Raw genomic sequence first — 18,780 nt, forward strand, 5'->3', positions numbered from 1 at the left:
TTTTTACATTTTTTTGCTCCAATGACCCTACTTCATCATTCCCGCAACAAAATATCAAAAATGTCTTTCTTTAAAGTGCAATATCATCAACATATTTTCCTCTGGTCAATTTATTATAATTATTTAAATGGGAAAACATGAAAAATTTGTTTTAAAGTCTTTTAAAATTCACTTTTATATTAGAAAAATTAGGAAAAATGTCCTAATGATTTCTATGTGATTAGGGGACATTCCCACTCATTTTGAACCATTTTTTGAATTTTTAAAAATTTTGATTATTTTAATTATTTTTAATTCAAAATATATTTGAAAAATGAAATATTTTCATAAAAATGGGTTTTATTTTTATAAAATGCCCCTGATCACAAGAAACTCAAGAAATAACTTTCATAATTTTTCTAAGCATATTTAATTTAATTTAATTATTTTTATATAAAATCACAAGGTTTCTTTAAAAATTCATTTTAGTGCTTAAACTCAGTCAAATAATTTTGATATTTTTACAGTGAGTAAATATGATTTTTATGGACAGTGGAGAAGTGAATTTGTCAATTTTTGATAAGTATATAATTTACATAAATTAATTGTTGGCCTCGCTTTGTTTATGCACTTAACTAAGTATAGAAATATATAAGGTGATTCAAAACCTCACAATATTTTTCTTAGACTTCTCTGACCATAGGAAACCTACTAAAATTACTCTCATATTTTTCCAAGTGATATTTTGATTTATATAATTAAAATAACCAAAATGGTCACCTTAGCTTGAAAATTAAGGCCAGAAGCATAGAAATGTCCTCTACCCTTAGAAAAATCAGAAGACATAGCCTATGTCATGAGGAACAAACCCTCAAAATTTCAAACCGTGGTGAGCAATGTTTAGTCATCTAAAATACAGCAGAGGGTATTTAATTAATTAAAAATCAGTGAGTGAAAAAATAATTTTTATTTGTAGTCCACATTATTATCCTCTGTTCACTGAGTAAGAGGGTTTTTCTATTTTATTTTTATGATTTTTCTAGAGAAAGATATGAATTTTTGAAGTCAGAAAAAGATATGGATTTTTGAAGTTTAGGCATTTAAAATAATTCAAAAAATCCATATTTTTCTACTTATCCATGCGGCGCTGACTGGATCCTAGGCAGCCCCGAAATAACATGCGCCACTCTGCCATTTGACACCGTCATCCCCCCAGCTACCACGCAGACCGCACTTTATGCACCAAGAGTTGATCCAGCTTGATCTCCTTCGTCCATTAGATACACGTGCGATCGGAGACTCTCTGTTATTGTCCCCAAGTGACCTAACCCGTGAGCCGTTCACACTAAAACCTTATTATCTCGAGCTAGACTTAACCAAATTGCATGGGGTTTATTTCTAAACATTCATCTAATCAATACGAACACATCTATATGGTTTATATGGTATAAAATATAGTAAATATGTATGGAGAGTTGAAACAAGCTCGGTTTAGGTTTGGAGTTCAATAACTTTGTCTGAGAGGGGAGGCCTTAATCAGATGGTTGTGGTAGCTTTGATTGGAACCAAAGAACCTGCAGATGAAGTCTTGTGCCCTGGTGAATTGTTTAGGTATGAATTCGATCAAGCTCCATTTCAGGTGTTAGTCTAGAGTCTAGAGCTACCCTAGAGGCTCTACCCTAGAGGCTATTTCAGAGGGGGGTTTGATGGGGAATCAACTCCTCTTACTCTAGGGATGATGTGTGAAAAATTAATTTGAGTTTGGTGGAGTGTGGAGAGATTTCCTCATTTGAGCTGAAAGTTTGAGCTCAAAATTGGGCTTCCACGATGGGGATCAATGGGGGAAAATGGTGACAATGAGCTTAGGAGTTCTTGGAGAGTGTTTGAGAGCAATTGGACTTGAGATGGAGAGTGTTTGAGAGCAATTGGACAGAGTTTCCCCAAGATTTTTTAGCACGCTCCTCTTCTTAGCCATGGAGGGGCTGATTAAATAGAGGAACCTAGGGGGGAGCTCAGAGCTAATTGATGGGTGTAAAATGGTGCTTAGATGGAGGGCTGAGGAGCTCTAAAGAGCCATCGGGATGAGGTGGGCTTTATGGTTAAAATTGGGTTTGATTTTGGCCTTGAGGCTCTTGGTGTTGGGGTTTTCCAGCCACTATTCCGTGTGGGAGGGCCAGAAGAGGTAGCCAGGAGGTCAGGTGAGCCAAAGGGTGGTTTAATTATAATTTACTCCCAGTGGTAAGTGATGATGGGGGAGATATTTGGTTAAGGGCCAAAAATGGGCTAAGATCCCTTAATTTAGGGACCCATTGGTCCATAGCTTACTTGGGTGGTTTGAGAGGGTTTAGCATGGTCCTTATGGTGTACTTGGTGGCTATGGTGTGATTAATTTTGTGGCTTAGGCATGACTAAGTTAATTTTGGTACATGAGTCCAATTTGGGTCCAAATGGCCAAAGGTTGGGCTTAGGTTAGGTTAGTCATGAATTTGAGCCCAATTAATTGATCAACATTGTGACATGAGTCCAATTTGGGTCCAAATGGCCAAAGGTTGGGCTTAGGTTAGGTTAGTCATGAATTTGAGCCCAATTAATTGATCAACATTGTGTAGATGATTGTTATGAAGACTTTTGGTGAAGGATTGAAGTGATTTTGAGTTCAATTGGAAGCTCAATTTGAAGGATTTTGGGATCTTGGTTAATTTGGGCAAGTTGGGCTAGACTTGGGTCTAGATTGGAGTAAGGATGGGATAAGTCCAAATTGATGATTAAGCATAGCCTATGTTAATGTCATGAAGAGTTTCCAACATAAATTGGGTGCCAATTTTGGGGTAGGACAATCAATTTGGTGGAATTTGGAGGTATGGCCAATTTGGGGCAATTTTGGTGATTTTTGGAATTTAGGTCACAATTAAGTGAAATTGAGGCTTCACCAAGGTCAATTGAAGGTCAAATTTGGTGTTTAGGAGTGTTATGAAGAGTTTAGGATTCAAAATGAGGCAAATTGATTAAGCTATGGGGTTCAATTTGGTGGGATTAAGTCATAGGGCCAAAGTCGTAGGGTCAAAGTTGGGGTTTTTGATTTAGATCAAAATTGAGCTCAAAGCATGGGCCAATGAGGCTTGGGTTTGGTTTAGGTTGGTCTAATGAAATATAAATTTGAGATTAGGATTGAAATTGGGTAGGATTAGGGCCAAATTGCTGGACATTTGGGATGAATTTAGAGAAATTGGGCCTTTAAAGGCAAGTTGGGGGTTTTGGTCAAATTGGCCAAACTGGATTCAATTGGAGGGTCCAAATTGGTTTTGGAGACAATTGAAATGGTTTTGAATGTTTTAGGAAAGTTTGGGTTGCCAAGGGTATTTTTGTAATTTTGGCAAATTCATGGGTAAATTGGTAATTTTGGAATTTTTGGGTGGATTTGGGCAATTTGGGTATTTTGAAATGGTTTGAAATAATTTTTGAGCAAATTTGGATATTTTGGGTGAATTTGTGGATTTTCACCAAATTTAGGGTTTCAAGGGCACTTAGATAATTTGGGTGGATTTAGGGACATGAGGCCAAATTGGACATCTTGGTAGAATTGGGGTACCAACCACCCTATATGAGTTATGAACTAATGAAATTTGCATTTGGGTCCTCTATGTGTTGGTCTTAGCTAAACCCTAGCCTAGGGCTAGCGGGTCTAGGGGACCAACTACATGAGCCTCCCAAAAGATCAATCATGAGTCTCCCAAAGGATCAAGGGATCCAAGTGTACACCAAAAATAGATACACTTTTAGACTCATATTTTATACTCATTTTTGGTGAAATTGCACTTTAATAGAATGTATTTTGATGTTTTATTGTAGATTATTGATTTTTAGGACTTACAACAAAAAGGAAGCAAAAATGATTAAATTTGGAGTCAAAATAATATTTGTGAAGAAATACCCAGTGCCAGGAGCAGCGCCGATGGCGTAGACCAATAGAATAGGCAGTAAATTTTACTCAGCACCGAAGGTGCCAGGACAGCGCCGATGGCACCAATGTCAGGTCAACCAGTGATTCTAGAAGATTCAACATATTTGGACGCTTTTTGAAGAGATTTTGGAGGCATCTATTGGAGAACCGACTTGAGCCTCTATACGGGGCCGAAATTGATAAGAAAAAGATGACTTTTGGACTCTAATCAAATCTTCTTGACTTCTCATTGCCACAATTCATTCTTTTACATACCATCTTCATTCTACAAACCATTAAGAGTTAATTGTTCTTATTATTTAGAGTTTTTGTAGTGAGATTAGGTGTGAATCTTTCTCTAAGAGTGTTGGAGAAGGATAAAAGTGAGAGATTTCTACTTCCTGCATTTCCTAGGAAAGGCTACAAGGGATTTTTATTGAGAAAGAGCTTCAAATAAGTGTTATTTGTTTAATAGTGTTGTATGAACATTCGTTTATATATGAAATTTGTGTTTTGTTGTATATTTCTCATGAAGTTTGAGTAATTTCCTTTATCTTTCTCCCAACTCTGAGATATGGTGAAATGAAGAGATAACATGGATGTGCCAATGTTAAAATACAAAAAAAATTGTGATGATTTTTCAACTTTGAACTTAATTTACTTTTCGATTTGGCCAATTGAATTGTTAAAATGTGTTATGAAACATATGATCCGGGAAATGGAGTATGATTTCTACAATAAAGTGAGGATCACATTTGATTCCATGAAGGAGAAATTCGTTGATGGAATTAAGTGCAAATAAATAAGGAAATATACTTTATTGGGTGTAGAATTGGAGAATCTTTAGGGTGACAGACTAAAATCCCCAATTTGGTCTTAGTGTTTAAAACTAAAGCGAGAGTTAGCCTTCAGGTGAAGGGAAGTGGGAGCTCTGGAGTGGGAGCCGGTATCATCCTAGCCTAGCCACGAATTTAACATTCTATCAGGATAGAGAATTAAAACTGCTCCTATTTGGCACAATACATATTATAAACATTTATCTCATCTCATTTCACCAAAATCTCTTTGTAGTGAGAAAGATGCTTTTTTACATAAGAAATCTTCATTACATAAACATAGTTTAGTAAATTAATAATTACCGTTTAAACTTTTCATTTCTGTTTTGCTAAAAGTTAAGTAATTTAGTTGTGATAATATCTTAAAATTCAAAATTAGTGACAGAAATTTCGTTTTACTTTCTGTGAATTTTCTAGTTAATTTATCATCTCAAATTTAAACCCTCAACGTGGGATCGATATTTGGGGCTTAAATAGACAGTCCATTATTACTTAATAATGATACGTATACTTGCGTAGAATAATAATGATACGTATACTTGCGTATACTTGCGTAGAATCCCATTATTAATTGCCTATACTTATATAAATTTTACACAACTTTACTTTCTCGAGATCACCAAGTCAACCATTTTGGGTTTTAGGATTGTGAGTGATTGTGGGTGGTGGTGAGTGCAAGTGAGTGAACTAGCTCCAAACCTACACCTAGAGTCAACCTTAAGGTCAAACATTCTTATAGGGACTCTCCTTGAGATCCCCCATACTGACCCCACCTACTAAGCGCTAGCGGTTCTAATGGTGAGGGTTCCTTTCTAGTTTTCTAGGAATAGTCAATAGAAAAGTTCTATGGCTAGATCCTAGGCTACTAAAGAGGGAAAACTAAACCTCAACCAACAGTGAGGTCAACATGCATGAATTTTCAAAGGGACACTTGTTCTACACACCTATTGGAGTAATTCAATGCATTTAGACACTTTAGAATGTTCTTTTATGAAGGGATATGTCTAATGGATCAAATGACATATTTTTTGAATTCAAAAGTGTTGACTTTTGGAGGAAATTTGGAATTCTTTTCAAAGGAGACAACCCAAAAATAAAATAGAAGACTTCAAGGGGGCTTAGAGAGGGACGAGAAATAAAGAGATAGAGAAAGTTGGCGTGAGAGGCAAGAGGAGAAAAGAGTTGATTTTCTTCTAGGGTTGTAAGAGGAGAGAGAAGGTGAGAGATTTCTTCTTCATTACACTTTTATGAGAGAATTGAGTGGGATTATAAAGAGAGTAGGGCTTGGAGAGAACTTCTAGGGATTTTCTTGGGAAAAATTGTGAGAAAAGTTGTTTTTTTTATTTCTTTTGTTTTGTAAACTTGTTTTTATATATGAAATCTGTGTTTTGTCGTATCCTTTTCATGAATTCTGAGTAGTCTTCTTTATCCTTCGCCCTACTTTGAGATATGGTTTTGTGAAGAATTGATTTTATTTTCTACGGTTTTAAATGTTAATAATTTGTGATAATTTGAACTCCAATCTTCATTTACTTTTGGATTTGGCCAATTGAAATGTTAAAACTTGTTGAGAGACATATGTTCTAAATGAGACATGATTTCTACAACATAGGGGAGAGTCACATTTGAATTTATGAGAGAGTATGTCATCCATGGGATTGGGTGCAAATAAATATGAAAATGTACTTTGTTGGATGCAGAATTGAAGAGTTTAAGGTGACAGATTAAAATCCCCAATTTGGTCTAGTTGATTGGAAACTGATACGAGATTGTTAGGCCTCAGGTGAGGGAGTTGTGGGAGCTCTCAAGTGGCAGCCGGAATCCTCCCTGCCTATTTGGCACAAAATAATAGACTCTAGATTAGTAAATGTTCTTTATAACACTCAGAGAAGAGTAAAGAATAAGATTGCTCTTTTTTAACACAAAACCATATATATATATATATATATATATATATATATTTTCAAATGATTTCAATTTCTTCACAACCTATATACTTATTGTAAAGGGGAATGATGTTTACTTAAATTTGAACTTTCTGTCAAAACAAAAATTTTGTTTAGTTTTCGTAATTTTACATTTGAAAGTTAGTTCTTAGTTAGTTAACTTTATTTTTCAACTGCATTTTATATAGCATTTTCCTTAATAGTTAATGTTCAAACTTCGTACTTTAGTTTTATTTTTTGTATTCTTAATTATAAAATAATTTTAAAAAGTTATTTAAAGGATTTTCCAACTTTCATGTGAGATCGATATCTAGAACTCCATTAGAGCCCTTTATTACTTGAGCGATACATTTACTTGTGTTGATTTTAACGCGGAGTTGATAGTTTAAAAAGAGTTTTAAAAGATAAACTATTTTCATAAAAGGTATTTTTGTTGGTATCATATTACATATTTATTATATTTTTGTCTTGTGTAATTTTGTAATATTGAAAAATACTTGTAAAATTTACACACTTAATCTACCTGCATCAAGTAGCACACTCTACACACGAGTAGATTCGAACTCATGACCTAAGGGGCTTATGACATTTAGATAAACTGCTCTACCAATAGGTCACAGTATGTGCATATATATATATATATATATTGTAACTGGGGTTACAAGGGATAAGAGGAGAGGGATCTCCTTACAGATATGGGTCTTGAGAGAAAAGCCAAAAACTCCATATACATCCTATAGACCCGCTATTTTATAAAAGATAGTGGATCAAAATATAAAATTACACATCTGCCCCTGCTTTAATAAGAGCATTATAGGACATTACTATCTTTTTTCGTAACTTTTCATATTCATAACTGATTTTCCCGTCATTTAATGTATCAAAGCCTTATGGTCGGTAGGTCCTCGAGTCTGTCGATCCATCTGATGTTAGTCGACTATTTTGCTTGGATGTCGGTCAATCTTCACTCTAGGAAGTCAGTGGGAGAGAGACAGTCTGTCAGCTCTAAGATGATTGATCAAACTTTTGTTCTTTGGCTATGTCTGAAGATCTTCAAGGATTTTTTAGAATAGTAGCTAAGAGAGCTTCATATTATTAATGGTGAGATTGCTAGGAATACTAGATTATTGTTCGATATTTGGGGTGAGTGTTTATTTTTTGTTGGTCTGTCATCAACTTTTTGGTTGAGTTATTGGGCTAATGGTCTTCAATAGATAATTTTATGAGCACTTATAGCTTTTTGTTAGAGAGATATTTCTCCATTGATCTTTTTTTTATCTAGATCTGTGTAGATATTTTTGGGTACAGACACATGTAAATGATTGACACCATTCAAGAAAAAAAAAAAACCGCATCAACAGTGCCGATATTTACAATAATAAAATCACTTTTCAGGATAAAAAGACATTCGAATAAATAGAGGCAGTATCAAAATCATCATTATCTAAATTTAAAAGGAGGGTATGATAAATGTTGACTGGTCAAAACCTTATTTGGAATCAGACACTTTAATTCGTTCAGCCCGCATCTGATTCTCCTCTCTCTCTCTCTCTCGTACGTGTGATGAGTAGAGGAATTGATGGCTGGTGATGACGAATCCATGACGTGTCTGCGATCACAGCCGTTACATAACCGGGGTTAGATGATGTATATAACTTGAAATCCAAGGGCGTTGTTTATTTAAAGAATTATTCTTGCTTGCTTTCTTTCTGTCCTCACACAAGCCCAGTTCTGTGTCTTCTTTGAAACCATTTGACCGTTGGATCATCTCTTCTTCTCTTCCAAGGTAATGCCGGTAACTTTACTAGCTCATTTTTTCTCCATTTGCTTTCACCAAGCCTGCACCTCCGTCTTCATTCTCCGTCTTCGTCTAGGATTCATTCAATCAGAGCCAGCTGGCCGCCTCCCCTCGTCCTATTTTCCATCTCTGCTTCTCATTCTGGCTAGGCGGAGGAAAGGAAGAGACATCTTCCCGCTTTCAGCTTAAACAAGCTCAACGGAGCCTCTTCTCCGCACGTTAATTACGGTGGCGTTCATTTTCCTTTAAGAAATATGTTCTATTGCTTTTGTTTGCTTGATTCTATAGGATAAACATGACAAGGAGATGCCTTTCTCCATAACTGTGCTGTGCGTGTGCATTGTTTCTGTTAATGTTTACGTAAAGCGTGAAGCATATATAATACTTGATTCCCGTCTGGTTAGCTGAAAAACATCTGCTAAGAGGGAAGGAATCTGCTTGCTTCTTGCTTGGCCACTGCCCTCTTTTTATGCTTCATGCTGTATGCAGAAAATGACTGATTTCTTCACTCATAGAGCATGATATTTTATCGTGATTCCTTGGATCATAAAAATTTGATCTTTTTGTGCTCTTTATAATCTTGGCTTAGAATTTAAGGCGTTGCCAGACCGCCCCTAAAATTTAAGGGGTTGCCAGGCAGCCCCGAATTTATGGCACTGTTTTTCATAAGGACGTTGTAGAATAAAACTTCTGAGAAATATATTAATTCATTGCTTCTTATAGAAAGTCGCACTTTTTTCATGGCTCGTGTCAATAGCTTTTTGAGTAAAGTTCAGATCCAAAGAAATCTTTTGCTCTTTACTTCTCTTAATGTTGATGCTTTGTTGCCAGGACTCGTCAACTTCTTCATAAAAGCATTTGGTTACTTCTTCATTCGAGTATTGATTTCTTGCATTGGCAATACTGCAGCATTTGAAGGAAGTATAATTGATGAGATGTATGCAGAACTAGAGAATCACAGGAGTTTTCTGAAATGTCTTTATTTCTTCTGCTCTAGCTTCGATTTCAGTTTAAAGAATTCTTTGGAGGGCTGAGATGGGATGTTCGGCTTCTAAGCTGGATGATGAGGAGGCAGTTCAGCTCTGCAAAGAACGAAAGAAGTTCATTAAACAGGTGATTGAGCACAGAAACAGATTTGCCTCTGGCCATGTTGCTTACATTCAGTCAATGAGGCGAGTCTCATTTGCTCTTCTACAGTATGTTTTGGCTGATGATCTCCACGAGTTTCTGTCTGATTCATACACCACTCCTCCATTCACTCCTGTGAAGGAACTGAGCCCAGAAATCAGAGCTCCTCTTAAGTTCTCTACACCAACAACAAATGAGAGGGTAAAGAACAGCGTTTACACTGTAAATTACTTAAGATCAGGTGGAACTCAATCAGTTGCTGTTGAAGAATGGCTCGAGCCACATGAAACTGTGCAGCTTGAATCCTACTATCCCAGGGAAACTCTTGGTATGAATGGTTTCTTTGTGTCACAATCTTCACCAGTTAATAGAGCATCATTCTTCTCTTCTCCTTACAATAGATCAAGCTATCAATTCTCATCTCCTCAAACTTCTATGTGGGATTATTTCTGGAATCCTTTCTCATCGGATCAGTTGGGGTATTCCTCAAGGAGCAGTTTTGATAGGACAGTAAACGATGACGATATAGCTGGGTTGAGGCAGGTTCGAGAAGCGGAAGGAATTCCTGAACTGGAAGAAGATATAGATGATGATCATGACCATGACCATGAAGAAGAAAATGCAGTTTTTTGGAAGGCTGAACCAAAGAATGAGACACTAGAGGTTGAATCTAAGCATACAGTCCTAGTTTGTGATGAAAGTCCGGTTTCTGCAAATACAGAGGTTGAACAGGTTCAAGAGGTAAAGGAGTTCAAATCTAACGGGGCACAGAGCACTGAAGCATCAAAAGATCAAAATGCAGTAGAACTGGAGATCCCAACTCGGTATCTGGTGGCAGCAACCAGTAATGCTGAAAAAACACCCGGTTTTACAGTATATGTGAACAGAAGGCCTTCTAGCTTGGCGGAGGTGATGAAGGATATGGAGAATCAGTTCATGAGAATCTGTGAATGTGCACATGAGATATTGGTAATGCTGGAAGCAAATAGAGCTCATTATTCTTCAGCTTCGAATGATCTGGCAGGTAAAATAATAAAAAGTATGGCATAATTGTATGGAATTTTGCGTTCAAGTTATTAATTTCCAAAAATAAGATTTGCTGGATATTTTGGCAGCTGTGAGAATGCTGAATCCAGTTGCTTTGTTTCGATCAACCTCATCATGTTCATCCTCTTCAAAATTTTTTAAAGCTTCATGTAGTTCAAAAGGGGATGCTGATGAGAGCAGTAGTGATTATTCAGAGGAGTGTTGCATGGTCTCTGGAAGCCACAAATCTACCTTAGACAGGCTATATGCATGGGAGAAGAAGTTATATGAAGAAGTAAAGGTGCTTGTTTTAATGCTGAGTTGGATAATAGCTATTTTTTCAAGAAAGAAACGATAAGTATATATATTACTCCTAGGATTTTAGCTAAAGTATATCTGTATAAAATGCAAAATTTTATTGGCATTCTGCAAGACAACTTCTTTCTCTTTAAGAAAGCAAATTATTTTTAATTACTTTGGTTGTTTTCCTTGAAAACAAGAATATATATATATATATTTTTTTCATTTATTTTTATTTTTATTTTTATTTTTATTTTGTACAAAATATCAAGATCTTACAGTTTGAGAAGATGTATCTTACAAAATGATCTAAAATTTGAGAAAGATTGCCTAACTGGAAACTTATCCAACAGTCTGGTGAATGTATGCGGATTGCTTATGAGAAGAAATGCGTTCAACTGAGGAATCATGATATCAATGGGGACGAGCCTTCTGTAGTTGATAAGACAAGAGTGGCCATAAAAGATCTTCACACCCGCTTAAAAATTTCTATTCATACGGTTGAATCAATTTCGAAAAGGATTGAAGTCTTGAGGGATGGGGAATTGTACCCTCAGCTTATGGAGATGATACAAGGGTATGCTCTATGACCTTATAACTTTGCTTTAATATTTTCCAGTACAACAGTGTGTGATGCATGAATTCATTTGGGTTATGTAAGTTTGCATACGTGAAGAACGAGGGAGGAGAATGAGTTGGGCTGTTCAATGGGATGAGAGAATGGAAAAGAAAGAATTATAATTACATCTATATAAGAATAAATAATAAATCTTTATAATGATTACATTCAACTTGGTTCATTATAATGGCACTTGAAAGTATGAAGAATGAGTCAATAAGTTGAGAGAAGGGGAAAGAAAGAGTTAAGGTTTTATAGCTAAGTTTAAGGTTTCTCATTGCTATATAGACAACAACAACTACAACAACAAAACCTTTATACCACTAAGTGGGGTCGGCTACATGAATCCTTGTTCTCCACTGCGTCCTATTTAGTATCATATTTTTATTTAACTCCAATAAATTATGATTATTTTTTATATAATATGCCAAAAACTTCCTAGGTTTACCTTTGCCTTTCTTAACTTAAGTTGAATCTAAAACATCTACTCTTCTAATTGGATCATCAGCTGGTCGACGATTAATGTGACCAAACCATCTATGGCGACTCTCTATAATTTTGTCTGTCACTGGAGCTACATCAACCTTATCACAGAAATTCTCATTTTGCATTTTATCTCTAAAATATAAAGCCACTTTTCGACCTAATCATTCTCATCTCGACAACACTTAATTTAGTTCTATGCTTCTCTTTTAAAGGCCAACATTCAGTGCCATAGAGCATTGCAGGTCTCACCACCATCTTATAAATATTTCTTTTCGGTCTAAGCGGTACTTTTCTATCACACAATAAGCCCGAAGCATTCCTCCACTTCAACCAACCAACTTGAATTCTACTAATGACATCCCCATCAATATCACCATCACTTTGAAGAATAGACCCGAGATATCTAAAGCGTGTTCACACCTTTTAATAATTTGATCACCCATGTTACATTTCTATCACTAGAGCTACTACTAGTAAAATTACATCCCATGTATTCAGTTTTTGTTCTACTCAAACGAAGGCCTTTAGACTCTAAGGTAGACTCCATAATTCAAGTTTTTCCTGAGCTTTTGCTCTCGTCTTATGTACGAGAAGGATATCATCAACAAAAAGCATACACCAAGATACATCCTCCTGTAAGTGTCCAGTAAGACCATCCATAATTAAAGCACATTGCTTTATAGACAACACTACTAAAAAAATTAAGAATGTATAAAAGCAAATCAAGGGAATAAATTGGGAGAAAAAGGAAAAGAGAAAACTAGAGTTTGACTTAGATTATGGTATCATCATTACTTCAAAGAACGACAGCTTTATTAAAGAAGTTGGGAATCTTAAAAGAGAATGAGTTGTGTTGGTCAATGTGATAAGTTGTAACAATGAAGATAAATGATTATAGATGTATCTAAGTTCGGGTATATGTTGTTGCCTTAAGAAAATGATATATAAGAATAATTCATGAATCCTTATAATGATTAAGTCAAGAGGGGACGGTTAAGAGAAAGGGAAATACAGGTCAAAATTAGATTTAGGCCAAAATTTGGGGATTTTCATTACCTTACAAGACATCAGTGTTAAAGAAAATAAGATTATCAAAAGAGAATGGATCATTTTGTCAAGGGGATATATTTAAACAAAAAAAAATTAAAAAAAAAAAGAGAATTAGAGGTAGACCTAAGTTTTGGCATTATTGTTACTTTAAAGATTAGATATATCAAATAAAGTAGGAATATAAGCAAGAGAATGAGTCGATTTGATCAATGGTATAAGTTAAGAGGAAAAATTAAGTTATAGTTATATATACGTAAGGAGATGTTGCTGCCTTACAAAACAATATATATAAGAATAAATCAGGAATCTTTCTAATGAATGGGTCCAACCTGGTTGATTATAGAGGTGCATGAAAATTGGAATGAGAATGAGTCAAATTAATTAAGAAGGGACAAATTAAGAGAAAAGGAAAGAATAAATTAGGATTAGACCTAAGTATGGAGATTTTTATTACCTTACAAAATAATGCTACTATAGTAAAGACACAATAAAAGGAATGAGTTAGTTTAGTCAAGGGATTTGTTGGGCAAATAAAGAAAAAGAGAGAATTTAAGAAAGATAATAAGTCAGGTTGTGGTTAATGGTATAAGTTGAGAGACGAAAAAAAGAATAATCATTATAATGAAGTTAGGAGATTTATTTTGGCTTAGTTGTATTTTGGATGTAAACCATTTAAGTTTTTTATTAATATTTTTATTATGTTTCATTTTTTAATATTTTTTTAATATTTATCTTTAGGTGATCATACATTCATTAAAAACACATTTAACTATTTAAAATGAGCGCAATCTCTCTCTCTCTATACAAACACACACGCACACATTCACATACATACACAAAAATGTGATGATTTTAAGGCAAATAACGGGCAAAGAAGCACATTAATCAAATCTAAACTTATTAAATCATCCACTGGGAAGTCTTTTTTTTTTATTTCTCTTGCTTATGTTAAAATTGACGTTGAATTATGAGAGATGTAAAATTACTTTATTTTTATACGAGAAGAATGAATCATGAATCGTTATAATGATTACTTCTATTTTGGTTGATTATAGAGGCACTTAAAACTAGGAAGGACAATGATTCACATTAATCAAGAGGGGATAATTAGAATTAGACACAAGTCCATGGATTGTCATTACATCTTAAAACAATGGAAGAATGTAAGAAAGAGAATAGTCTAGTTTGGCTATGGGAATAAGTAGAGAGAAAGAGAGAATTATGGTTGCATTTAAACTTGGAGATATGTCGTCACTTTACACAATGGCATATATAAGGATAAATCATGAATTTTTAAATGATTAGCCCTAACTTCAATTAGTTCTACCCACATTTGTGCGGGATAAATCGTTAATGGAGTTAATGGTAAAATTTGTTTTACTCTTCTCATTGATTCTTATCGCTAGCATTAATTGCTTCTTGTTTCTAAGCTTCTTCTAGAGAATGTCTATCAATGTATCGTATGCATGCTTCTTAATACTTTTTATTTATACTCTTTCACTCACATTGTAATCTATCCCACAATCCCTAGACTATCTTTCAATGTCACACTTATTTTTTTATTTTTTTATTTTTTTATTATTCCATTGATTTTTTTAAACTTTCAAAAGACTTGATATTATTGTTGCTAATTGAATCATTATTTTTTGCATTAGAATTTATTGCTTGTTGTTTAAAGCTGGCTCATGAAATAAATATAATATGCATATAATAGATGTATATATAACATATAATGAGTTAAATAAAAAATTTAGTTTCTGATTTTTGATAAAAAAGAAATCAACCCTTTTACGTCACATTATGTTTAGCACTTAGGAAATACTAGCTATTGAACTTGGTTCACAGCAATAGATGTATGCAAGATGTGTTTGTTGACCTCTAAATATATCAAGGATATGCTATTCATAATCAAGCCCAACTAATTTATTTGTCCCCCTACAAAATTATCAAGTCATTTGTGACTCGGTGGAATTCAGATTAAATCGCTTTAGTTTGACAGATCTCTATTTGTTCAAGCTAATTTTTATAGAACTAATAATTCTGTTGGCCTTGTGTGGGCCTGAACCCCTCAAATCAATTTTGAGAATGCCTAAGGATGTAAGCTCTCATGAAAGGGCCATGCATGGCTCAGAATAATGCCAATATGCTATTTTCACGCAATAGTTTAGTGCCACCTCATCATTTATGTGGACAAATTTAGCCCTGCATAGATGAAGGGATTCAAAAGCTCTACTTCAACACTTAATCCCACATTGTTGAGAGCCATATTTTGTTCTATATGTAGCGGTCCTAAGCCTTCTTTTAAAGCAAGCAAAGGATGAAAATTGATAAGCATTGACAGGCTATTAAAACCGCTATTTGATCACCTAAACATGGCCTTTTTCATTCACATTTCTTCATCTAACATAAAAACCTCATCATACATGTTTTTCTGGACACCGATGTGCTATTCAGTTTTCATACACGTCTTTTTTGTGAAATTGTGAGGCTTGTCTTTGCATTAACAATGCCATTGCGTGTTCATCATTGTTTTAGTGGCTTGATGAACTAAGATCATTATTGACCATATATACGCCTTAATTGTGTGGGGCACTGACGTCCTTCAAAATTTGACATCATCAACCTTGCCATCCCTTAATTGGTTGCATGAAAGCACTATTGAAACTGTTAGATAAAATCATTAGTTTAAAATGTGCATTGTGATAAAAAGTATTCTTAAAATTATGTGATTTTGAGAATCTTAGGATGAATTTATGGCACTAAATTGAAAGACTTAGCAAAATTGAAACATCATGAGGAACATGCATCGACCTATGAAATTTCTCATGCATTGGGCACGCTTACATGCAGTTCATTTTATAAACAACTTGTGTATTTGTAGATACAAATCCAAATCCTCATAGATATATTTCTTAATCTGGTGGGAATCTTTGATCATCTATTACAAGATGTGTCACATGCGTGCACAACACTAAAGTAGTATAACCTTTCTTGGCATGATGATAATACATAGCCTCACTGCTATGCGCCATGTAGACATGTTCTTATCGACTTTGTAGGGAAGAAATCAAATGTGATCGTGATGTCCCGTGCATGGCATATACGTGATTTTCAAAAATTGTTGGGATGGCCTAGCACACTTTTTAGTACCCACTTATGGTAGTGACAAGAAAACATTGTTATGGCAACTTTTTACATAACAATCACGTGAATTGAGGCATACAATCATATACTTGAAGACTGGTGAACATAAACAAAATACTAGGATGATAACTAACCTAAGTCTCTAAGAGAGATTTCAAAGCTTAAAATGGTAGATGCAACACACGTAACAAATTTCGTGATCTGATTAAGTTTGTTTGATTTTATTTTTCGATCAATATTCAATTCAAAGTGCTACACCTAAAGGCAAGGTTGCAAGGCCATGCTTGGCTTTTTTTCAATCCTAAGTTATATGTCCCCCTTGCAATAGTCTTTAATATCAAAATAGGAAGACTTGCATGGTGGCCCTCATTACACTCAAGATATTAAATCCTGATCATTTGGCATTTCGATCAGCAAAACAGTAAGCCTCAGTTATCCATTATAGAACGTGAATACGTGATGTTTTCATAAATATATTGACAAAAATTTGCGTAAGGTATTTTCATTGAATATTCAATTCAGACCAACTCTTCTATAAAGTGATTTCATAAGAGGTTATAAGTCTTACACGTTGAAGGAGTTGATTTGGACGTTCATAGGTTTACTTAGGTACCACTGTGGGTATTCTTTGACTAATGAGAATCTAGACTCCACCATCTTTGGGTTACTTCATAACCCATAAATCACATCCACATCCTTAAGTTGAGCCATAACTCCAAAAGTGCAATGTAAATTCTCGGGTTGGGTCATAATCCCCCAAGTTTTACATACATTTTTTGGTTATGTTATACCTTAAAAGTTTACACATCTATTGATTGGGCCATACCCTATAATTCTTCCTACTCTTCAAAACACCATATCCAACAAGAAGCCTTAAACTTTTTAATATTGGAATTCATTTGCCTATGTCAATCTTTCAAAAGTTTGAGCTAGATTGGTTTAACTCTGAGATTTCTTACTCAGAGTTAGATTTGAGGCCATGCTTATCACGAGTGTTCACTACTATAACCAAAGCACCCATCAAAAGTGGACACCACTTTATGATAAGCTTAAGTTCATGCTTTAAGATGAGCTAGATTGGTTTAAATATGAGATTTCTTACTCATAGCAACGTGTGGAGATGATTATCAACCCTCACGATATTATCATGTGTTTGACCTCCATAGATTTGGATGAAAACCTAAGAGTCAAGCCTCGAGACTCGTATCACACGATCATCTCTTATTCCATGTATCTTAAGGTAAATTTTATTCAGGCTAACTTAGGGTCTGTTTGGGGCAGCTGCAACTTATCCAGCTTATCCAGATAATCTGCTTATCCTGATAAGTTGGTTTGTGCGTTTGGAAAACAGCTGATTCTGAATAAATGACCATTCTGCCCCTATTTTGGATAAATTGTTTTGCTATTTGATTTATGCGTATGAAAAACAACTGATTCAAAGTTTTTTCTAGAATACTTAAAATAAAAAATTCTTTAGATTAGCAAGAACATTAACACCAATCTAAGAATAAAATAGCTCTATTCAATCTCCAAAAAGTAGCAAGTGAATCTCGCATACCAATTGCTTCTGGATAACTGGTTGATTCATGATACACCTAAAATATATTGTATTTTTAGACGCATTTTTATACCTATTTTTGAGATATTGTGCTTTAATGGAAAGTATTTGTGTGTTTTTTCTTTCAGATACAAGTAAAAAGTTGAAAAATGCTAAAAGGAGTGAAAAAAATCAAATTTGGGGCAAAAATGTGAAAATTGTGCAAAAGTATTTTGGCGCATAAGCGCTAGATCCGGCGCTTAAGCGCCGGTGAAACAGAGAGGCTGCATCTAAGCACCAGAGGCCCCGCGCTTAAGCGTCAGAGGCAGGTAATTGGCGATTTTTTTCCTTTGGTCGAAGTTTCATTTGGTCGAATTTTGAAGAGACATTTGAGGCACCTATAGGCTAAAGAGGATGATTATGACCCCTAGGAACGAAAATATTATTAAAAGACTTGTGAAATGAGGCATCCCTTGAAGAATACATTGAATTTGAACACATTTTGAAGAATTTTCAAGGCACCTCTTGGGAAGTTTATAAAAGAAGGAAGATTGAAATGGGTGTAGAAGTTGAGACATTTGAAATGGGTGCTTGAAAGTTCTGAAAAGAGTTTGAAGAGGAGTCCTTATGAGTTTGGAGAGATAGTTTTGGAGAGATTTTCAGACACCACACAAATTTACTTTATCATTTTTATTTTTAGTTTATTTTGAGAGTGTTGTAAAAGAGAAGAGATTTAAATGAACTTCAAGAGTTTGGTGAAGAATTTGATATAAGTTTTTATCTTTTGTTTTTAAACTACTTTTAGTTTTAATTGAGATTTCTTGTTGGTTTGACATTGATTTCTAAACTAAAGTGTGGTTTTGTTTTCTTCATGAATTCTAAGTAGTTTTCTTTATCTTTCTCCTTAAAATGATAAGTAATTAAAGTGTTGGATAGAAGTTGTGGAGAGTATTAATCTTTAATGTTGGAAGAAGTTATGATGATTTAATTC

At 34.6% G+C, this 18,780-nt stretch overlaps 1 protein-coding gene across 3 annotated transcripts in view; it reads left to right on the plus strand.

Annotated features, from left to right (window-relative positions):
- Positions 1-8,143: 8,143 nt before the first annotated feature.
- LOC110036131 overlaps positions 8,144-18,780 on the plus strand; it is a 30,838-nt gene continuing 20,201 nt past the window's right edge. The window contains exons 1-5 of one of the 3 annotated variants that reach the window (XM_020740499.1): positions 8,144-8,496; positions 8,576-8,727; positions 9,331-10,651; positions 10,743-10,954; positions 11,307-11,530. In XM_020740499.1, coding sequence (XP_020596158.1) covers positions 9,535-10,651; positions 10,743-10,954; positions 11,307-11,530 — 1,553 coding nt within the window. In that variant the 5' untranslated portion in view covers positions 8,144-8,496; positions 8,576-8,727; positions 9,331-9,534. Of the gene's footprint in view, positions 8,728-9,330; positions 10,652-10,742; positions 10,955-11,306; positions 11,531-18,780 lie in introns of all 3 variants that reach the window. The other 2 variants (XM_020740498.1, XM_020740500.1) reach the window with 2 other exon arrangements.

This window comes from Phalaenopsis equestris, unplaced genomic scaffold (assembly GCF_001263595.1).
Source record: "Phalaenopsis equestris unplaced genomic scaffold, ASM126359v1 Scaffold202921, whole genome shotgun sequence".
Classification (NCBI taxonomy): Eukaryota; Viridiplantae; Streptophyta; class Magnoliopsida; order Asparagales; family Orchidaceae; genus Phalaenopsis; species Phalaenopsis equestris.